The sequence below is a fragment of the Hemicordylus capensis genome, chromosome 5 (genome assembly GCF_027244095.1).
Source record: "Hemicordylus capensis ecotype Gifberg chromosome 5, rHemCap1.1.pri, whole genome shotgun sequence".
Taxonomy (NCBI): Eukaryota; Metazoa; Chordata; class Lepidosauria; order Squamata; family Cordylidae; genus Hemicordylus; species Hemicordylus capensis.
Genome location: NC_069661.1, coordinates 45,822,516 through 45,846,540, shown reverse-complemented (window position 1 = coordinate 45,846,540; position 24,025 = coordinate 45,822,516). Strand labels below are relative to the sequence as shown.

Genomic DNA, 24,025 nt, shown 5'->3' with positions numbered 1-24,025 from the left:
CTGGGGCATGGCTTGCCAGTTTGATGGAAATGTTGACAACTACAAAGCAGATGTGTGCTTTGGCAGATGAATGTTGGTTTGATTTGTCTGATTGTGGTGGGCAGCGGAGCAGATCAAAGAGACTGCTTGGTCTGGTCTTTAGCTGGCCTGTTAAGCCAGCTTAGGCTGCTGTCAAAAACCCTTATTTCTTTGATATGGCCGGTATTCACTCCTGAAATCCTTTCACTCATGTTGCTTAAAAGGAGCAAGTTACTCACCACCACAGGCAGCTTTCCTATAAATTCCTGGCACTGGCAGTAGTGGGATGTTGCAGAAGATGCAGAGCCTATTGCCATGAACATCTTTGCTGTATACTTTTATTTTTTTCAAGACTCCATAGTGGAGTCTGTGTTCTCACTAAATGAACCCTTTCCGTCATAGGCCAAGTTCTCTATGCAGTCCTGCATGTCTTGTTGAAGGTTTGTGGATCTCAACCATGCATGACGGCATATGATTACCACCATCGCCATGGCTTGAGATTCAGTGTCTGCTAAATGTTTGAAGGTGCTGAGCTGTTGCCTAGTGACAGCAGTGGTTTTCTTCATATACTTCTGTGAATCAGTCCTGAAATTCGTCAGGAGTCAAAGAACTTGAGTCCTGTAGCAAAATGTCCCATAAATAATTATTGTATCTGGCCAAACAGGACAGGAGTTAGCTATTCTTATAGACAAACTGGAGATGGAATAGATCTTAGGAACATAGGAACATAGGAAACTGCCACATATTGAGTCAGACCATTGGTCTATCTAGCTCAGTATTGTCTTCACAGACTGGCAGCGGCTTCTCCAAGGTTGCAGGCAGGAATCTCTCTCAGCCCTATCTTGGAGAAGCCAGGGAAGGAACTTGAAACCTTCTGCTCTTCCCAGAGTGGCTTCATCCCCTGAAGGGAATATCTTGCAGTGCTCACACATCAAGTCTCCCATTCAGATGCAACCAGGGCAGACCCTGCTTAGCTATGGGGACAAGTCATGCTTGCTACCACAAGACCAGCTCTCCTCTACCAAAAGAACACCATACCTACTGTGAAACATGGAGGAGGCTCGGTTATGTTTTCGGGCTGGAAACATAGGAACTCATAACATCCATTTTCCTTCCTTCATTATCAGAAGGCACAGTGTGACAGCGGCCAGATTTTGACATGGATGCACAATCAATTACCAAGGAGTTTGGCACTGGATGGCTCAAAAGGTATGTGTTGTCTTCTTCCTGAACTCTGTATAAGCCTTCTGGGTGTTTAGATGTGGGCACGGAGCTTTGCAGCACTTCCCAAACAGACTGCACCACTTTAGTTATCACAGGAAGCATTGGGAGTGCAACAGGATGGGATGTTTTGGCAGCCGTCGTGTTGTAAACAGGGTCCTTTAAATCAGTCTCTGGTTGTTTAATGTCTAGGCCCAAAGCCTCCGCCATCTCTTTAATCTGGGAATGATATGCCTTTAACTCCTCTGAAGGAGAGATTGAAGTCTTTGGAGGCACATCCAAGGGTGGATCTGTATCTGAGGGATGGCTAGTCCCATCCAAATCAGTGCTGGTGGAATCAGACGAATAACCATCACCTCCAGCCTCCAATGAAAGTGGTACTTGAGGCGCCATTTTCTTTTTCTTCTTCTTCAGCACTGTAAATTGAATAGGAGATTGTTGGGGTGGCAAAATTAACCCCTGCTTATTTGGCAAAGAGGCACCTTTTAACATGGTGATTCTCTTTATTTAGCAGAGGGAAAGTAACTGGCCCTACCCACCGCCAGCACAGTACCTCCAGTGACTGTTGCTGGTGTCAATCTTATGTTTCTTTTTAGATTGTGAGCCCTTTGGGGAAAGGGATCCATCTTATTTATTTATTATTTCTCTGTGTAAATGCCTTGAGCCTTTTTGGAAGGGCAGTATAGAAATGAATGAATGAATGAATGAATGAATGAGGACCCTCTGGACTCTCCTGTGGCCTGGGAGCAGGAATACTCAGATGCAGTGCAGGAGGCTACGAAGATTGTTTCAAGTAATCAGGTGCAACAGCTTGTGTCTGGCAGGCAATCGACCCAGTAGTAGCAGTACTAATAGCAGGAAGATGCAGTGCCTGCTTTTCTGGGACAAACAACAGAGGACGCTGCAAAATCCACTGTGCTTTCCGCAGTTGATATTCAGCATAGTCATCTGGCAATGCAGTAGCAGGAGTATGGCGAAATTTTTTTTGTAATTTTCCTTTGATCCTGGTGGCTAGGCAATCCCTGCTGCCAGAGTCCCTGCTAGGCACTCCTTGCTGACAGAATAAATATATAATCTCTCATCTTTCTCTCAAATGAATCTAGATGAACCGAGGAGCCAGCAACGAGGTGTGGATGCATTGGTGGTCAAACAGAAACTGAGAAAATGGTGCCCCCAACTGCAAATTACAACGGAAGCACTGAGCATGTGAGAGAGTGAGCATCACAAGGAGCTAGTCAATCTACCTAAGAGGTCCCTGCGCAGGCACAGAACCCATTCCTTATGAATGCAACAGATCACAATCCAGATCTTAGAGCTACAGACTCGGAGGTGCTATAAAACTGTTTCAGAACAAACATGAGACTCCTATAACAAAATACTGCTCTATTGTGGGAAGCTCACTATGAGAAAATATCAACCACTCATAAAGGTTACTTTTATTTATACTGATAACATGATTAACTTTTGTATTGAGAAATCTCTTTTCCTCTTTTACAAGAATATATCTATGCTCTGTAATAACTCAGTTTACAAGACTGATACTGCATGTCACAAAAGGTCTACAGCTGAAATAGTCACGGTAAGAACATAAGAACAGCCCTGCTGGATCAGGCACAAGGCCCATCTAGTCCAGCGTCCTGTTTCACACAGTGGCCCACCAGATGCCTCTGGGGAGTCCACAGGCAAGAGCTATGTGCATGCCCTCACTCCTGCTGTTGCTCTCCTGTAACTGGTATTGAGAGGCATCATGCCTCTGAGGCTGGAGAAGGCCCACAGCCATCAGACTAGTAGCCATTGATAGACCTGTCCACCATGAATCTGTCTAAGCCTTTTTTAAAGCCATCCAAGCTGGTGGCCATCACCACATCCCATGGCAAAGAATTCCATAGATTAATTGTTCACTGTGTGAAAAAGTACTCCCGCTTGTCGGTCCTAAATTTCCCAACCTTCAGTTTCATGGGTTGACCCCTGGTTCTAGTGAGAGAGAAAGAAAATTTTATTTCTGCCCACCCTCTCCAATCCATGCATAATCTTATACACCTTGATCATGTCTCCCCATAGTCGACTCTTTTCCAAGGTAAACATCCCCAGATGCTGTAGCCTAACCTCATAAGGAAGGTGCTCCAGGCCCATGATCATTTTGGTTGCCCTCTTCTGCACCTTTTCCAGTTTTACAATATCCTTCTTAAGATACAGTGACCAAAGCTGTACACAGTACTCCAGATGTGGCCACACCATAGATTTGTATAAGGTCATTATAATATTAGCATTTTTATTTTCAATCCCCTTCCTAATGATTTATAGCATGGTATTAGCCTTTTTCACAGCTGCCGTGCACTGAGTCGACACTTTCAATAAGCTGTCCACTACAACCCCAAGATCTGCCTCCTGCTCAGTCACCAACAGCTCAGATCCCATCAGTATATGGGAAGTTGATGTTTTTTGCCCCAATGTGCGTCACTTTACACTTGCTTACATTGAACCGCATTTGCCATTTGGTCATCCAGTCCCCCAGTCTGGATAAATCTTTTTCAGCTCCTAACAATCCATTGTGGATTTCACTACCCTAAATAGTTTAGTGTCATCTGCAAATTTGGCCACTTTGCTGGCCACCCCAACTTCTAAATAGTTTATGAACAAGTTAAAGAGCACTGGTCCAAGTACCGATCACTGAAAGACCCCACTTCCTACCTCCCTCCATTGTGAAAACTGTCCACTTATTCCTACTCTCCATTTCCTGTCCTTCAACCAGTTACCTATCCACACATGAACTTGCCCCCTTATTCCATGACTGCTAAGTTTACTCAAGAGCCTTTGGTGGGGAACTTCATCAAAAGCTTTTGGGAAGTCCAAGTATACTATGACAACCAGATCATCTTTATCCACATGCCTGCTGACACCCTCAAAGAACTCCAAAAGGTTGGTGAGGCAAGACTTTCTCTTGCAGGAGCCATGCAGGTTCTCCTTCAACAAGGCTTTTTCTTCTATATGCTTAACAATTTTGTCCTTAAGTATGCTTTCTATCAATTTACCCAGCACCGAAGTTAAGCTGACTGGCCTGTAATTTCCCAGATCCCCCCTGGATCCCTTTTTGAAAATCAGAGTCACATTGGTACAGCTCTGGTACAGAGCCTGATTGTAGGGACAAGTTATATATTTTTGTTAGGACATCGGCAATTTCACATTTGAGCTCCTTCAGAACTCTTAGGTGGATGCCATCTGGCCCTGCTGATTTGTCCAGTTTTAGTTTTTCAAGACACTGTAGAACATCTTCCCTTGTCACCTCAAATTAGTCCAGTCCCTCAGCCACTAAACCTGAAAACCTCAATTCCGGAGAGGATATACAGGTATGGGCAGTATCCTTTGCCGTGAAGGCAGCTGCAAAGAACTCAATCAGCTTCTCTGCAATCTCCTTATCCTCATTAATAATCCCTTTCACACCCATATCTTTTAATGTGGTGATTCTCTTTATTTAGCAGAGAGCAAATGGCTCTATCCACCCCCAGAGAGTACCTCCAGAGACTGTTGCTGGTGTCTATCTGATGTTTCTTTTTAGACTGTGAGCCCTCTGAGGACAGGGATCCATCTTATTTATTTATTATTTCTCTGTGTAAACCGCCCTGAGCCATTTTTGGAAGGGCGGTATAGAAATCAAATAAATCATCATCATCGGGTCCAACCACCTCCCTGGCAGGTTTTCTACTTCTGATATATTTAAAGAAGTTTTTGTTATTCCCCTTGACACTTCTAGCTATATGCTCCTCAAACTCTTCTCTTTGCATCCCTTATTGTCTCCTTGCATTTCTTTTGCTAGAGTTTATGTTCCTTCTTGTTCTCTTCATTTGGGCAGGACTTCCATTTTCTGAAGCAAGTCTTCTTCCCTTTTATAGCTTCCCTGACTCTACTTGTTAGCCATGCGGGCGTCCTCCTGAACTTGGTGGTACCTTTCCTCCAATTTATATTAATGGTATAAATTCCATTTGTGCTTCTAGTACTGTGGTTCCAGGCTTTCTGGAGTGATCTGACCCTCCTGACTTTCACTTTCAACTTCCTTCTTACCTGTCCCCTCATTTTTGAGAAGTTTCCTTTTCTGAAGTCCAATGCATCTTTGTTGGACTTCCTTTACAATTCTCCACTTGCATATATGCTGAACTGTATCACACTATGGCCACTACAACTCTGATGTCTCGCACCAGGTCCTGGGCACCACTCAGGATTAAATCCAAAGTTGCCATATCTCTGGTCAGTTGTGTGACTAACTGTTCTAAGGCACAGTCATTTAACATGTCTAGAAATCTGGCCTCTCTATCATTACCTGAATGTGAATTTACCCAGACTATGTGTGGGTAGTTAAAGTCACCCATTATTACTCCCTTGTCTCTCTTTGATGCTTCTCTTGTTTGTTTCTCCAACTCCAGGTCACTCCACTTTGTTCCGGAGGGCAATAGCAGGTCCCTAGTAACAACATTTCCTTTCAGTCCTCGTAATGTTACCCATAACGATTCTAGATAGAGCACGTACTTCAACAAAATACACAAAGTGGGGGGATGGAATGTGTACTCTGATAGGAACATAAATAGTAACTCACCATAGTTGCATCTTCAATGATGGAATAATTTGCCTGATGAAGATAGTGGTGCAGTATATTACACAGCAAGCATGAAGGATTTTCTTGTAGGTAACGGGCTAATTTAGTAAGCCTGTTGTACTTGCTTCTCAAAGGAAAGTGTACGCTCTTGTTCTAAACATGTAAAAATGGTTAGATTCATTAAATTAATTTATTCAAAACATGGCTATATTTTTTCTTCACAAAAGTAATAGCAAGCTTGTACAGTCTCCATTTCTGACTTCTTTGACCACGGTGGGGGGGGGGAGACCCCAGCAACATATTACATTGACACTGGATTTCTTTGCCTGGTACAGTTCATTATTCTTTCTATTCCTTTCTTTGCAACCGAGTTGGTGTCTCTATCTCTTTGCTGCTCCATCACTACACTTTCGAATAAATCAGTGGCCGACATCCAGAGCAATGCATGGCTTGCAGAAGGAGATTACGCTAGCACAAAACTGTTGTGCTAACTAGCAGCATGAAGTCTGGAGCTGGTGTTCCAGATTAGTGTTGTACTACTGCACGCATGCCTGCCGCTGCGCAACTGCAGCACACCGCGTTTCTTTCAATGGGAATTTTTGTTCAAGAGCGCCATAGTACTCTTGCGCAATCCACACTTTAGTGGAAATAAGCCATCCTCTTGCACCAGTGCTGGTTCCACATGCAATTCCTTGCTTTGGATGATGTCAGCCACTGTCTCCTGGAGGAAACTTTAAAGAAAGCAGCTTTAACACTCTTCTTCCTGCCTGATTTAAAAATGTATTTGCTTTTCATTAGCATTTGAAGACATGGCTCCTGGGGAAAAATTCCTTTTGTTTGGGGGGGGGGGGGATTGGGCTAGCTAGTTTCCTCCCCACTCTTCCTGGCTAAGACAGAGACAGAAACAGACAGACAAGACACTCTTCCATGTTTGTTTCTGCCTAAAAGTGGCCAGAGAAGGTTAGTGGTGCTCCAAGAGAGGCCTTGAGTGGGAAGGACAGAAAATTAAGAGGGATCTCAAACTAGGACAGACTCTTAAAACTTTGCCTAATTATCGTAAGTCCTACCTGCAGAGTAAGTGGGAGATAACCCACACAGATAATTAAATTCAGCAAAAAGTTACACACACAAAGGAACCAACAGATAAACAAGCACAATGACACTGAGTAAGAGGCTTAGCAACACACTGGGGCTATTCCCACAATCGGGGGAAATCGGGCTAGGAAAGCCTAGCCCGATTTTTCCCGATCGTCAGAACCATCGGGCTAGGCTGCGAGACCTGTTTTTTTGAATCATGAGTAGCTGCAGCGCGGCTTCGCACTGTGCCTACTCACGAGTAGACCCCCGGAGGAGAGGCAAGAAGCCGCCTCCCAGCTCCGGGGGTCTCCCCAGTATGCCCTGTGCACTTGCGCAGGGCATACTGGGGCTTCCGGGGGCCACGTGGCCCCCGAGCTCCCCAGCCCCTGCCGGCTCTGTCTCGGAGCCGGCAATCATATGGGCGGCCAATCCGGCCGTCCAGGGTTCCCTTCCCGCTCACCGCCCCAAACCGGGTCTCACGGATCGCAAGACCTGGTCCACGGAATTTCAGCAAGCTAAACTATTCTTTTTGTAATTCATACACCCGTTTGAGATAGTCTACTGTTTCAAATCATTATTTGCATCACTCAAATGTTTTGGGACATTCAAAACACATTTGAATGAATTGGCCTCCCATCATGTTTTGAACTTCAGAGCATTTTGCAGTGAGCAAACTTTGGAGCAAGCATTAGTTTGAGAGCAAGTGGAGAATGCACAGAGCATATCAAAGTGAACCACCACAATCTCTAAATCTCTGAAATAATTCACTCATGCATCTAATTGTATTTACTGATGATTCCTACAACATGGATATTTTTGTATGAAGGAGTTGAGTTCTGTAACATTTTCCAAATATTTTTAACTGCTTTTCTGACAGTTTTTTTAATATTACACAATATGACATAACAGATTGGCTTAATAATATCCTGCCATTTTGTATTTAGAAGCCAGAATTCAGTTTGATATTTTTATAACTCATTTGGTAGTGAATGTTGTTTATTCGGATGGATATGTGCATGCCTTAGCGCTCCAGGGTCATTTTGGTATTTTTAAGTATACTGATTCATTAATAGATTAATTGCCTTCAATGATAATCACTCAGTAGTTTGCTTGAAATACAGAGCTTATGTAATCCTATAAAGGATGAACTAGTTAGTCTGGAGGCACTTACTTGAGAAAGTCCCTAGATATCTGTGTATATTTCCAAGGTGGAAAGGATCATAATATTCAACATTTGTGTCCTATACGTCCTCCAAGGGAGTTCAAGATGGCAAGCATGAGGCTTTCTCATCTATTCTGAAGCAACAGATTAGGTAAAACAGGGTTTCTCAACCTGTGCTACTCCAGATGTTGCTGAACTACAAATCCCATCATCCCCAGCTACAAGTTGTTGTGGCCAGGGATGATGGGAGTTGTAGTTCAGCAACCTCTGAAGTGCTACAGGTTGGGAATCCCTGAGGTAAACTATGAACTATGGTGTGCTGGCAATCTTTACAGCAACAAATCTATGAAGACTTTCAATACTATTTTGTGCATTGAGCCACCTTTAAAATCAACATATGGGATACATTTTGTTTGTCTATTTTCCAGCAATCTACCCACCTCTAAGGCTTCTGTCATTATACAGCCCATGACAGCACAAACTCGCAGAGTTCCTTCTGTTTCTAGTTTGTTTAAGGACGACTTCACTTGATCAATAGGAACAAGCCAAGCACCAACAGCAGGAGTTGCAGTGCTCAAAAGGTTCAGCTGACTGTTGAAAGAAAAATCAGTTATGAAAGTAACACTTGTCCCCTTGAGGGGAAGCACTATTTATGAGAATGTACACTAGATAAAGACAGAATGATCCATCTGACACATTTATACAAGCACCAACTCCTAGCAGTTTTGAAACTCATCTTTCATTTATCTATGTCTGGAACACATTCAAATGCCAGTTAAGCAAGTTGAAATCCCAACATTTTTACAACAAAAATTTCTGTGTAGTACAAAAGGAAAGGAAAGAAAACAATACTAATGAATAATACAGGATGCAGACAATTATGCACTGGGCTAATTAATGAGTACAAATCTGTAATTATAACCACCTACCATTGTGTAAGGCATTGTACTATGTTGGCATTTTAGACTGACAAAGCATCAGCCCAGAATAATGCAGTCAATATACACAGTGGATATGAATAGGTTTCAGAAGAATGATTCTGGTATGATTTCCCCCCAGAAAAAAGTCTTCATAAAAAACTAAGGAGCACAACTCAAGCAAAATATTTCGACTGTGTCAACACTTGATGATAGATAACTAATTGAAATGGGGGACTTTAACCCCTCTTAGAGTTTTATTAATAGACAATGGATTTCCAAACAATGGAAGGCAACACCTTTACAATATCCCTTTAATTTTGAACAGAATCCAAAGCAGGATCTATACCAGCAAAACTAGAGATGTGTAATAGGTATACAAAAAATGGTTGCATAAAATGAACGGCTCTGTTTCTGTCATTTAATATCTAATTCTTTTCTTCTCTCCAGACCTTTTTTATTGCATAAATTAAAACATAGAAAGAGGGAATTGCAACAAAGAACAGACGTTTCAACGTATATACGTCAGCTTCAGTGCTCTATATCCCACTGTTTAAAATCCACACTTATTATTATTATTAATTCAATTTCTATACCACCCTTCCAAAAATGGCTCAGGGCGGTTTACACAGAGAAATAATAAATAAATAAGATGGATCCCTGTCCCCAAAGGGCTCACATTCTAAAAAGAAACACAAGATAGACACCAGCAACAGTCACTGGAGGTCCTGTGCTGGGGGTGGATAGGGCCAGTTACTCTCCCCCTGCTAAATAAAGAGAATCACCACGGTAAAAGGTGCCTCTTTGCCCAGTTAGCAGGGGATTATATATCCAAGATTATATATCCAAGACTTATATCCAAGATTTTCTCCCAATCTAATTAAACACCTGGGTAATACATAACAAATGGGGAAGGAGATGTCGCCCTTTGGTATGTATTACCCAGGTGTTTAATTAGATTGGGAGAAAATCTTGGTTTATAAGTGTGGATTTTAAACAGTGGGATACAGAGCACTGAAGCTGACGTATATATGTCAAAACGTCTGTTCTTTGTTGCAATTCCCTCTTTCTATGTTTTAATTTACATAATTTTTTAAAAGGTCTGGAGAGAAGTATTGTAGCAGATCCATCATGCATATTGCGTTGCCATTATATCAACTAATTCTAATTCTTTTGAAATTTTGTAGCCCATTTCAGTTTGGGTTATGTTGTAACATATAATATGTTGAAAAACAGAAAATGTTCTGGTTAAAATAATAAGAATTTACGTTGCAATTTATTTAGGATAGGCCTCCTAAAAGTGGCACATTTACTGTTCAGTACTAAGAAGCCTCAGCTTTTCGAAAGTTACAGAACTGCAATGGTTTGTTGACCACACAGAGTGGCCAAAAAACCTTTGTGACTGCACAGAGAAATGTTACCACAGAGAAATTTACACAATTAAAAGTGTATAGAACATTCAAGAAAGTTGTGCATATGCTGTTAATTAGTTCATTTAGCCATCAATTCTTTTAATTTCAGATTTCCTTAAATCAGTGTTGCTCTCTTTTTAGCAAGGCAAACTACAAAACGCTGCCTTTTCAGTTATATAAAGTATGTTTGAACAGAAATACCAGGTCCACATCCCAAATAAGGTTTGATGACCAACTAAAAGCAAAATTCACAACTGAAGCCTATCCCAACATTTCAACCAATTTAGGTATACAGTGCTCCTACTTTGTGTACAATATATACGGCAGGAATTCTAACTCCGTAGCATAGAGCCCTCTACTAGACCGTAGCATAGAGCCCTCTACTAGAAAACTCTGGAATGGATTCCTCTGTACCTTGAAAATACATGGGCAGGAGACCGCACATTTGTAGGAGCAGCAAAACTGAACCAAATTTCTTTGATTGTCAGCTTCATGCTACAAGAATCAGGTGGCGGAGGCCTTAAAGGGTGGTCTTTTTTCAGATCATCTGATTCAACTCCTTCATCCTAGAAAAAGAGAAAAGGGAGAAAGCTGCAAGGTAACTCAGTTTTTCTAGATGCACGAGTACACACCCACACAGTCTCGCAGAAAATAAAAAGGCACTAGACTTTTTATTAAAAAGTGAGAGTGCTTACGAATTACATATTTTCCCAGTGGGATGTATCAGAGCGTGAGCAATGACAGTAAAAGATGCTTCATTTAGCAAATTAAAAAAACCCTGTTATGTTGCTGCCAAAAACAGAACCTAAAAAGCTGACCCAGAGAACATTACAAAACATTTCTTACCTGCTCATCTGAAACAGAATTTGGATGAATATCTGAAGTAGCACTTATTTGATCACAGGGGAGATTTTCCTCAGAGACATCAGTATTGTAACCACTGCCAGTTGGAGAATCTGAAGAATTGTTGGATGTAAGCAGTCCACCTCTATCTGCAGCTGTAGATTTACCCAAGTTTCCAAACGTGCCATTTAAGACAGCACCAGATTGTCTACCTCCTGTTAGCATAAAAAGGCAAAGGGAAATGTTGGCTTGCTCAGTTTAATGTGTTTGCACACAAAAGGAACAGCTGAACATACTGTTGCTTTACCTTTTATTGTCAGATTTTCAATCCCACATTCAAACATTATCCAGCCCCATTTCTCTTGGCTGGGACCTATCCGAGTTACATCTGGAACTGCTTGATGGTCAGTTTCATCTACAAAAGAGAAGTCATCCAACTCTTCCAAAGTGAAAAGAACTTTTGATTTTTCGAAAGGAATAGCAGTTATTGCACAGGTCCCGATATCTGCAGGAAAAGAGAGCATTTTACTAGACAGCTATTAAAAAGAAGTTATGTCCATAAGATTTCCTACCAACAGCAGATGATCTGCTGCAGGCAGGAGATCTGAGCAGGAAACACTGGAAGCAAGCAGCCAGTATTTCAAGTTGTTGATGGCAACTGCATATCAAGTTACAGGCAAGTGCCATCAGTCCCATTATCTGGGTTTGATTTTTGAAAATTTTTGTGTAACCTATATTTGCAATCTCTTCTTCTTCACCTGACAACATTCATGCTCTCAGGCAAATTCTGACATAACCTCTCTACATCCCATCTATCTCAACCTCATCCCATCCATCTCAACCCAAAGACCTTCTGAGCACAATCATCCCACACCCATCACAGTTTTCCCAATTGTGGATTTGAGTATCCACGACTGGGAAATTGTGACCACCCTCACTAACTGCAGCCAGAGTATCCGTAGTTTGGCAATTTATTTATATATATTTTTATTTTCATTTATATATATATATATATATATATATATATATATATATATATATGTGTGTGTGTGTGTGTGTGTGTGTGTCTGTGTGTGTGTGTGTGTGTGTGTGTATGTGTGTGTGTGTCTGTCTGTGTGTCTGTCTGGGGTCATTTCTGGGGGTCAGGGGCAATTCTTTCAATTTTTTATCTTGTTTTCGGTAACTTCACGACCGCAATTCCCCTAAACCCGTTTGCCATTGAAACCAATGGCTCATCTACAGCAAATTCTCCAACCACAAGCGTTTCCAGGAATGGAAATCTCGCTGTTGGTGAGAGATAACTGTAAATAGTTCCATTTTGGACCCAAATTAGAGAAAAGGGGGAACTTGGGCAAGCTTCCTGTATGCCCTGGGCAGTTGGGAATTGCGAAGAAGCCTTGTACAAAGAGTAAGATGAACACTTTCACACTACATGGAAACGTAAGAAGCTGCCATTTACTGAGTCAACCATTGGTCCAGCTAGCTCATTACTGCCTACTCTGGCTGGCAGCAGATCTCCAGGGCTTCAGGCAGGAATTTTTCTCAGCCCTACCTAGAGATGTCTGGCATTGAACCTGGTACCTTCTACATGCTAAGCAGATGCCTTACCATTGAGCTATAGCCCCATTACCTAAGAAAGAAATCCTAAGCAAGTTAAGATGCAGGAGAGGTCCCCCTTTGCAGAGTGCTCAGCATTCAGACAATCCAGTCCTAATAAGGCTTCAGATCTTATGTTCAAACTGGGATTACAAGAAAACTTACCTGTTGTATCAAGGCCTCTGAGCTGCCCATGAATCCGGTGAACATTAAGCTTAGCTGCAATTTCTTTTCCTTTCTCTACGCCAGCATTTGATCGCAAAGAGCCAGAGGACTGAGGCTGCATTTTATTGGAATGCATATATTTGTCAAAAGTTACAGAACTTCTCCTAGTTTCTGCACTGTTTGGATTTTCTTCAACTACACCCCTTTTAAAATAAAATAAAATAAAAAACAGAATATCTCAGATACTAATCTTGCTAGTTCCATCAGCAAACTCCAAGATAAACATATGTATACAGCATGTACTAACCACATATCAATAGCAAATGACCACTTTTAAACGTTTATTTCCACCATAACTCATCAGGTGACATTAACACAATTTTTACCAAAACATACACATCAATAATTGACAAAAAGGTTACAAGAAATAGTTTCATGCATCTGTCCCTATCACCAAGCATAAAATCATGTCATGTCTTGCAGTGGCTGGAAACGTGGCAATGCTTTTATATGTCATTAATGTTTCCCCAGAAGTCTGTGCTGAATCGTATTTGTGGCAATCTGGAATTATTTTAACTTTTTTATTTTATTTTCCCATGTCAGCTTGAACTTTAATTTCTGATTCACAAACAAGCAAGAAATGGCTTTGTGAGAACATTTTAAGCTCTGCTATTCAACTAGATGCAAGCACTATCAATTAACAAAAGGTTCTTTCTTACCTGTTCATGCGAACTTGAGTAGCAATCCTATCAAAACACAAAGCAACTAAGGAAACGTGAGTTATATTTTTGCCTGTGGCTGTGCCCGATGATTCTTCCACTGATGCTTGCAGTAAACATAAATTTACCTACAAAAAGTGATTCCAAAGAATAATGAAAACTTTTGCAATGTTCTTTAAGAAGTTACATAAAAACAAGATTTCCATTCCACCCTGTAGAACTGAAAAAAACTTAAAATAAACAGAATGTCATTTCGCCCAAACACTACTACACTATCATTTTTTTAGACAATGCAGATTCTTATATTTGCTTTCATTCTGAAGACATAAAATAATCTGACTTGACCTTGATGGATGTTAATTTCATATAATTTGCATAGTCACTGAATCTTGATTGAAGTCAAAACCAACAGAATGAAAGATCCTGATTAATTGTGATAAACTATCATTTATCACAAGCAATACATAAACTTTTAAAATACAGATTAAAAACTTTGTACATGAATCCTTCATCCTGCAAGACCATTCACCAAAATTATTACCTTGGGTAGTGTAACGTTGGCCTGAAGGCCTTTAATGGTCACATTATCTTGCTTGAGAGAAAGATTTGTTTGTGCTTTTACTTGTGTTGTTCCTGTAGCAGGGGTTTCTATTTTTGTTCCTCTAACGTCCTGCTTGGAGGATAGCTATTGGAGGGGAGAAGGAAGGGATTGACGTTAAAGCCTTTATACTAACCTCCCTCCCGCATTCCCAGCACTTCGTTAATTTTACTTCCTTGCTTCCGACAGCAGAAATGAAGTTATGAACATTAATTCACAGGGCTCAGCAAGATGATTCTTAGGGCAGGTCCTGAAGTAAAAATAATTGCATTGCAACATGCAGTCCCTCTTGCCAGTGCTAGAACAGATACCAGAGGCACCGTTAGGCCCAGACCTTGGGGCCCAGGTCCGTGGCCTCGTCAGCCACTCTTCCCTGGAGGGCCTCTGAGCACCTGCCTCCATGCTCCACAGCCGGCACAGGCTCTGCAAAGCCTCTTCTGTGCTCGGTGCACTGGCAACATCAGGCTGGCCATCAGCTACTGGGAAGCTCCGGGAGCTGGGCAGGCTGCCTACTTCACCTCCCACCCACCCAACTATAAGCTTTTTAGCTGGTGGCCAGGGTTTCCAGAGGCTTCCTTGAAGCTTCCCAGCATGGGCTGGCAGGCTGCATGCAGGCAGCGGAGAGGATAGAGGCAGAGTGGCCAGCGCTGACTGCCCACCAGAGTGCTGTGCTCTGCCTTGCCACCACGTACTGCCCACCAGTGTGCTCCCTGTGCCTGCCTCCTCCTCAGACCTAGGAGGTTTGTGATTTCCTTTTTGTGGTTATTTCCTCCTCCCCCCATTTGTATATTCATGGAATGGCTTGCCATAGAGCCCATAGTGCCCAGGGTGGGAGGGCTCTGTATAAATAATTTACAGTGGATTGGACAATCTGTTGACTTTTAATAATAATAATAAACTTTTTAAAAATCCTACGACTGGCTTGTTTTGTGGCAGAAAAAATTGCAAGAGCTTCTGAAACTGAAGCCTCTCCACCCCCCATCATTCCACCCCCATGTGGAGGAATCTGCCCCTTGCCTTCATAAAAAGGGGTAAAGCACCCTGTTTTTGCCCCACCCTTTAGATCTCCAAGAATGGCTTGGCATCGGGCTTTGATATTGAGCAAAGATGCAGGGCTGAGTGGCCCTATATATTTAATTTGAAGTGGATTGGTCAATCCATCAATTTTAAATCAATTTTCCCCTATTGCAGTAAAGCTGCCAGAAAAAGTTATCTCTATCCATAGAGTACTTCACAGCTAGTGAAAGTGGAGCTAACTGTTAACATCTGAACAAACAGTATTTTTTAAAATAAATGCACAATGCTCAAGTGGGTTTGCAGTCTAGAAGGTATGAGTGAGAACTGGGAAGCAAGGGGAAAGTGTTGAGGTTTTAACTTTTTTCTTACAAATGCACTATATGTCCAAACTGGTTTGTGATACGTGTGTGTGTGTGTGTGTGTGTGTGTGTGTGTGTGTGTGTGTTTGAACTGTGGAGCAAGGGACATAGTTCCTGCCTTCCCACACCAATGAGCAGCTGTGTGAAACCATGGGACTGGGGGGAAGGAGCAGGGGAAAGGATGCTTATTTTGCAAGGGGCCCCACAGTAACCCACTAGGCCCAGGCTCCAAAACTAGCTGCACCTCTGACACATACCTATCACCTTTTAAAAAAATGTGTGGAGGACAGACTAGAATGATTGTGTACCCTCCACCACAATCACTTAAAGCTAGGCACTCCAGTCTTCCCAGATCATCTGGGAACTGGATATATCCCTATTGCAATTTGTAGAGAGGCCTGGGGCACACCAGGTAAGCACATGTGGACATGCTTTTTGGGTCCGATGAGAATTCCCGCTAAATAATACACATACGTTTTCCGAGAATGTTGTTTTTCTGTTCTGTGCAGCTTCTCTGAGGACCTTGCAATGTAGATTATCCACAATGGCTGCTGGGTGGCATGTGCTAGCACAGTGAACCATTGCTTCAATATACCTGTAGAGAAAATGAGTTCAATGCAGTTTAATTTTTAAAGATTGAGTAAATATAAAAATGTACAAGCCTAATTTTAGTGTTCAGAGTAGGTTACTTTTGGTCTACTTACCTTCTTAAAATGTGGATTTCATAAAATGAAAGAAGTATGAGGTGTAAGTTGGGTCTGAAGCTTTTTCCAAAATAGAATTATTGAACCTAGATCCTTGATTTTAGCAACTGAGGATCTCCCTGTAAACAACTTGCAAAAGTGTGGTGTTTTAACACCACAGAGGAAACCTTTCCAACACCCTCTGCAAAGAGTTATGCTAGCCAAGTTTGTGGTAAACAGACAAACTTTTGGTTCAACAGATTTCATACCCAATCCCTTTTCTCTGTCTCTTTATTTTTATGCTTCTTAAGTACATAGGACCATGAGGTATGGTCAGGGCCAGAAAAGGATAAATAGAGCTCTGGGTGAGGAAAACCTTTGGTGCACCCCCGGTAGATTATCAAAGTTGCTAGGTTGTGTTGTCTGTGCAGGTTTGCAAAACCTAGTAGTGTAACAGACCCTACAGTTCCCAGGCTTTCCCACAATGCCCCTTGAAAAGGACCCAGAGCTACCTCTCAATAATTTGCTACTTGGCCAGTGCTCTCCTGCTCCAGTTCTGGGGTCCTACTGAAGTCTCACAGACCCTCTGCAGCTTCTCTGAAGACAGTGCACTCAACAAACAGCAAGCTTCCAAGCTTAGCTTGGCACCCCCTTCAGGTAGGCACCCTAGGCGACCACTCACTTCACCATACCCACTCCTAAGGCCAGCCCTGGGTATGGCATGGCCCTGATAGAAACCCTTCGACTCAGTGCACTGTAGGGCGTGTGTGGCATAGCATCAGTACGTTGTGTTCCTTATGCTCTAATGGGGCTCTTTAGGCTACAGGTCTTGGCATTTGTTATTAATGTTTTTAACAATGATTTTCTGCTCAAAATATTATGAGAGAGAGAGGTCTGTAGTCCTGCTGCCATGGAGAGGAAAATGCAGTGAATCATTTCCTGCTTCTACTCCTGGCAATATTGCTCTTCACCTACATTAGACTTATGTAAGGTGTTGCATTGGACAGTTACATCTTCCTGAGATTCTAAAAACATGAGATAGCAATAGCAATAGCAATAGCACTTACATTTATATACCGCTCTATAGCCAGAGCTCTCTAAGCGGTTTACAATGATTTTAGCATATTGCCCCCAACATTCTGGGTACTCATTTTACCGACCTCGGAAGGATGGAAGGCTGAGTCAACCTTGAGCCCCTGGTCAGGATCGAACGTGTAACCTTCTGGTTACAGGGTGGCAGTTTTACCACTGCGCCACCAGGGGCTCCTTGTTGTTTTGTCCTTGTTGTTTTGATCAGCAAGCATACCATGACTTTTGCTGTTGCAACAGGACAATAGTCCATGGACACAACCTTCTCAGCTGCTTGCTATGAGTTCAAACCATGACCTCCCCACCACCACCTCCCATAAATATAGAATACCTGTCTAAAGCTTCTGCTACAAGAGGTGACAAAACTACATCCACAGTTCCTTTTATTTCCACAATAGCTGTTGTTCTGGTCTGAGAAACTGGGTGATCTAGCGTCCATTCTTCTGTTATTGTTTCATCATCGGTATTATCAACTATTTTCTTTTCCAAGGGAGTATATGGTGTACTAAACAAAACACAATGGGAAACCAAGTTGCTCATCTTTAAAGAGGAAATGATACATTTATTTTCTGCTGCTACATAGCACTGTGGAATTTATTGGAAAGTTTACCTGACTAAGTGGATAAACATCTCTTCAAGATACAACTATCTCACAACGCTAAGTGAAGAAGGTAAAAGAACTTAATACGCGATCTAATTTGAAGAGTGGCAGAAGTTTCCACAAGGTAAATGTAATCACACAGATAAGAATCCCTCAGCCTATAGAATGCAGCATTAGATCTTACATTTGTTGGGTTCTTACTTACCAGCCTAAACTAGCCTCAGATGGCATTCTTTCCATAACAGACATTTCTGAACAGATAAAGATATACCTTATCCTGTCCATTTAGAACACTGAAGACAGAACTGTCTTTACCAGACAGCAAATCCTTTTACTATAATATAAATCAGAGAAGCCTAGCACAGTAACAGGACTGTGTACTCTTTTGTCCTCTTCCGTCTTTCCCAGCAGGCTCATCCCACTGTGACTAATGAGGTAAACTATAAAGAATAACACAATTACCTCAAAATCATTATGCATTCCTAGGGCAAAATACTATGCTAGAAAACATAAAGAAGTCAAGCATGCCTTTTAAAAAGGTTTCTCTCTCTTTTAAGAAATTAACCTGATGGTAAACAATATTTTTGATTTTGCAGAGCTCAAGGTAATTGCACCAGTCTCAATACAGGCCACTTCTCGGATGAGTGTCTTCCATATTAGACCCCTTCTCACACACACTCCCAGCAGCTTGGGAGCCACTTGAGTGGGTTGGGACAAGCAGACAACTGAGTGAAACAAGACTGGCATTCTGCTGGGCAGAAAGATGGCATTTGGATGGGAAAGACCCACACGTTCAGCACTGCACACATAGCCACACTATTTACATGCAAGGGCAGTCCAAGACATTCTGCTGCCTGAGCAGAATACAATACCTTCCACCCCCACCCTCAACACACACACACACACACACACACACACACACACACACACACACACACTCTGATCTGTGGGTGGGTAGCCCAGCTGCTCAGCATTGCTGTGGCAACAGTAGTACACATGAGCAGTCTGAATATGAAACCAAGCCAGGCAGTGGTGGCAGCAGCTTTCCAAGCTAATGTCGGGGGGGGGGTGCGGCGCGGGACAGGGGAAAGAAGAGGCACAACCTAGCAGGCTTAGGAAGGGAAAGTGAACAGCATGCCCCAGTGGAAGAGCAGTGGCTGCAAGTGGCAGGGAGGTCCATGGGGTGGCCCGTTATAGCTGGGGGGGGCAGTGTTCCCTCTAAGGCATGTGCTCACAAGTTTTTTGATGTCCACTCAGAAAATTTTAGATCCCACTCAGGTTGAATCAGGAAGGCTCCACTCTGAATGCATGTGCGTGCACACTGCCTTGATACTGCCACCCAGAACAAAACTCATCCCACACACAGATGAAAAAAAAATTAGAGAGAACACTGCTGAGGGGAGAACGCCAGCTGTTCCCTGCACGTCTTCTCATGCCCATACCTGAGGCAGCCACATCAGCCTGCCTAATGGAAGGGCCACCCCTGTTTACATTAGTCTCTTTGAATCATCAGATGGATGGAACACAGAAGATGAACACCAGATGACCACCACACGGAAGCAATTAACACAGCATTGGGATTGCATGTATAGCAGATCTTACTTGTACCATGACTCACATATATTTTAATTAGTTACTCACTTAGAAGTTGATCCTGTAAGCTGCATACCTCGGTCCAATAATGCGTTAGCTGTGAGACCCTGTTTCACAATCTGGAAGAAACATGCAAAAACCCCACACAAAGCGTCATTCTTATTCAAATGCTTTTAATCAGACTTCTATACCATAAAAAATGTGTGAACAGCTCCACAGATCCATCTATGTTAAAAGGACAGATCCTATTTGTATTTATTTCCCTCTTACCTCCATGAACCAAACCCCTGACTTTATGGATGTGTTAATATAGGATGTTTATAGGATGTTAATATAGCATGTTGACTACAACTCCCAGGATCCCCAGCTACAATGGCTTTGCTTGGGGATTATGGGAGCTGTAGTCAACAACATCTGGGAATCCCTGTTAGAGGGAATACTACATCACAGAAGTCCAAAATCATAAAGGTTAGGTGTACCATGGAACCCTTGCAATGACACAACACAAAAACACAGCTTTAAACAGACACTGAATTCCCTACTGAATCTTGACATATAAATCCACACAGAGAACTCATTCATAAAAGCAGCCTCATGAACAGTTAGGATGATCTACAAAACTATTTCAATGTTTGTTATACGGATTCAAACAGACTATATGCTATGGTTGTGCTGGAATAAAGTAAACGATTTGGTGTGATAAACATATGACTCTAGGAAGCTGCCTTGTACCAAGTCAGACCATTGGTCCTTCCAGCTCAGTATTGTCCGTACTGACTGGCAGTAGCTCTCAAGCAGCAGTCTTTTCCCAGCCCTACCTGGAGATACCAGGAATTGAACCTGGGACCTTCTGCATGCAAAGCAGCTGCTCTATCACTGAGATTACTAAAACATTAATTATCTAACAATGTTTAATGAAGACTTCAATTTGAGAAGTTATTCCCACTTTCTAAATTGCAGTAGATTTTACATAGTTAAGTGAAAGGAAGGTAACTTCACTGGTAGCTGATCTCTGTAATTATGGCATGGTATTTCTTAGCTTGCAGCAACTAGCATACGTTGATTACAGAAGCCCTATTCATTTTGTGTACAAAATGTGTACACATTTTTGAGTAAATGACTGCATCTGTGTTTATTTTAAAAGCAACCCTGGGTATAGTTCCCTCAGATGCATAGTACAGATAGGAAATGTCCTGCTGTACATCCATTCAACATAACATGTGAATAACTGTACAGATCACATATGGTCCCTATATCCACAGTTGCGCATCAGCCATATCCATGGTTTGCATATCAGGGAAATGGAGACCCCCACCTCGGTATACTGTACTACAAAGGGTTAAGATCTCATGCAAATCACTTTTACAGATTCTGTGATTTTTTCATGGAAACTTGGCCAAATTGGGGAGTGGGGGGGGGGCGCATTGCTGGACAGCTGGAGACCATGGTACATTATTGTTTTTGCTCCTATTCCTGCCTTTCTCCAACTTTTTTTGCCCTCCAGGAACCTAACCCCACTCCCAATTTCCATTTACTCAATGACTCATCAGCAGTTGTAGGGTAGAACGGAACCCCTGTGAATAATGACACCCAGCTGTATAGGCATACAAATCTGTATGTATGTACTGTACATTGTATGCAGATTGTACATCCACTGAGCATAAATTGTAAAAAGAGCTAGATACAAAATGTTTAAAAAACTACCCTCCAAAATATATCTTTACCTCACAACTTTATAGTGGCTCTCATAGGAACATAGGAAGTTACCTTAAACTGAGTCAGACCAATAGTCCATCTAGCACTCACTGATAGTGGCTCTCTGAGGTTTCAGGCAGGAGTCTCTCACAGCCCTATCTGGAGATGCCAGGAACAACACCTGGGACCTTCTGCATCCAAAACAGATGCTCATTGGCTGAGCTACAGCCCCATTCCCAAACTGAGCTCCATATAACTTGCTTAGCAGCATTTTGTTTTAAGCTACCTGTTCCCTCCAACCTCAGCCTCACACTCCTGATCCCAAATTTTAAAAAACAAAACTTCTTAGCAAGGAGCCACTGAAAACCCACACATTTTGTGTAACTTAACCACCTCTGCTTTCCCCAAAAATGATTTCAGGGTCAGTTCACAACTTTTTACCTTAAAGCTTGGGACAGAAATTTGTTCAAAATATGATGAGCTTTCCTCACTTGTTGGAGTATCAAGATCTAGCGGTCGATGTAAGGAAGATTTAGAAGTCCTTTTGTTCGTTGGGTGCTTTACCGACCAGTTAACTACCTGGTACTGGGTAAGGTAGCTTTGGTAGCAATTCATTACAGGCTGATGAGAAGTGAGTTGTTCATTCTCTGCAGCCTTCTCAGTTTCTATCATATATAAATGCTCTACAAGTTCATCATCTCCTCCCAATGCAGAAACAAATGAAGCTTGGGAAGGATGCGTTTTCATTGGTAAACTCTTTGGATCTTGACTAGCTTCTCCATGTACTGTAGTTGTTAAGGGTCCTTCTACACTGTGATAGATAGAACCTCTCCCATAATCAATTTGCTTGGCTTGTTTTTTCTTCTTTTTCCTCCCAGGATAGGTTCCTGGGCCTTCGTCGCTACTTATAGGTTCAAAATCCTCAGCTGCTGAAAAATAGGCTTCACTATCAGCCATTGACATGCTGGAGTCCATGGAGCGATACTGGTGAAAAGAGTTTGAGTCTGCAGAAGGGGTATATGGAAAAGAACCAAAGCTTCTCCTTTGTTTTGGAGAATCCAAGACATTTTCATCACTGCGGGAAACATCACTGCTGAACTGAACACCAGCTGGAACAGGCTGCTTGTCTCCATAGAAGGCTGCAGTAAGACTTTTGGTGCTCCCAAGTCGAGTAGAACATACTGATGCTTGCCTTTTCAAAGGAGATCTCAGGGGAGACTGCCCAACAGGTCTCTCTTGGGGATTGGGAGATACAGGACTGCTTCCTGAACCTTCTGCTGCAGTACTAAGAAAAAAGAGAGAACACTTTTGTCCATAAAGAGGCACAGATTCCAAAGACCAAAATCATGCAAGATTGTAATGAACTATGAGAGAAATCATTTATTTATTTTAACATATTTTTATACCACCCAAAACTCATGTCTCTGGGTGGTTTACAACAAAGCAAAAGAAACAGAAAAACTTAACACATTAGTTAAAACAAAATAAATGATACAGTAAAAGTTAAAACATTATGACAATTTAAATTTTAAAACAGCATTTTAAAACTATGTTAAAACTGTTAAAACAATATTTAATTAATATTCAATTTGAGTGTGACTGCTTTGAAATATAGCCTGAAAACACAAAAGCTACAATCTGTAAACAGCTGTACCTGCTTGGCCCAATGCTTAGGAAAGGCATTACATTAGTATAGAAACATGCCAAAATATAAAAAATTCCAATGGGCCTTCAGCACATAACAGTAGTATACTAGGTTGCAGCCCCTGTATCATATATACACTCTAGCTATACTGATGCTTTCCTCGATACAGAAAACAAGCTGCAAATATAGAAAATACTAGTACTGTCAAAGGTTTCTGCATTCTATATCTGAAGGTCTGCTTTGGAGCAAATTGAAGATTGAGCATCAGCACACTTACCTTCCATGGCCATCCTCTCTTTTTGCACCTGCCAAGAACTCCTTCTGGCCCAAGTGGTCTTCCGCTGCAGAAGAAGGGCTTTCCCTCTCACCTGCAAGCAAGGGGAGTGCAGCACTAGAACTACTATTCTCCTCTGATGAGGAGGAGGAACTGTGAGATCGCAATGGTACTTGTAAATTCAGGTGCTGGGATTTTCTTTCCAGTTCTATTGTTACAGAGCGGCACTCCCATTCTTTCCTTTTAACACCATTTGCCTTACCTAAGAAAAACGAAGGGAGATGCTTTGTACAAAATAGTATATATCAAGGGCAGTAGCATTTTAAATTCCTCTTCAATACAGAGCATTTTTAAAGAGAGCATTCAATATTTTGTTCCATACACAGTTCTTGCAAACACACACACAAACACACCCGTTAAAAATGGTAACAAACAATGCAATGAATCAGCCAGACAGCCAGTCTAGATAGTTAAATTACTAATATTTTACAGTTGTGCATTGCTTTACCATTCCCTAAAATACTGTGCACACTTATTTCCTTGTGTGTGTAGAATAGCAATATTGATTTGTTTCTTAAGTCAATCAGTCACTGAAATAAATAAGACAGGACAGTCATGACTGGTCTGTTTTAAGTACTGTTAATTTCAATGAGACTTAGATACAATCAGTGTTTCATTGACAGTTTTGTGCCTTTGTATGATATTCTGGTCAACATAAATCACTATTTAGCCAGTGTTCAACAGTAAATCATT

At 41.8% G+C, this 24,025-nt stretch overlaps 1 protein-coding gene across 12 annotated transcripts in view; it reads right to left on the bottom strand.

Annotated features, from left to right (window-relative positions):
* BLTP1 (bridge-like lipid transfer protein family member 1) overlaps window positions 1–24,025 on the bottom strand; it is a 201,468-nt gene that overhangs the window by 101,422 nt on the left and 76,021 nt on the right. For all 12 annotated transcript variants that reach the window (XM_053253722.1, XM_053253721.1, XM_053253726.1 and 9 more), the window contains exons 28-40: window positions 23,276–23,534; window positions 21,795–22,638; window positions 19,707–19,777; window positions 17,796–17,969; window positions 16,167–16,287; window positions 14,260–14,403; window positions 13,719–13,846; window positions 13,000–13,202; window positions 11,546–11,743; window positions 11,242–11,453; window positions 10,810–10,961; window positions 8,507–8,657; window positions 5,828–5,980 (exon numbers count right to left, since the gene is read on the bottom strand). In XM_053253722.1, coding sequence (XP_053109697.1) covers window positions 5,828–5,980; window positions 8,507–8,657; window positions 10,810–10,961; window positions 11,242–11,453; window positions 11,546–11,743; window positions 13,000–13,202; window positions 13,719–13,846; window positions 14,260–14,403; window positions 16,167–16,287; window positions 17,796–17,969; window positions 19,707–19,777; window positions 21,795–22,638; window positions 23,276–23,534 — 2,810 coding nt within the window. The remainder of the gene's footprint in view (window positions 1–5,827; window positions 5,981–8,506; window positions 8,658–10,809; window positions 10,962–11,241; window positions 11,454–11,545; window positions 11,744–12,999; window positions 13,203–13,718; window positions 13,847–14,259; window positions 14,404–16,166; window positions 16,288–17,795; window positions 17,970–19,706; window positions 19,778–21,794; window positions 22,639–23,275; window positions 23,535–24,025) is intronic.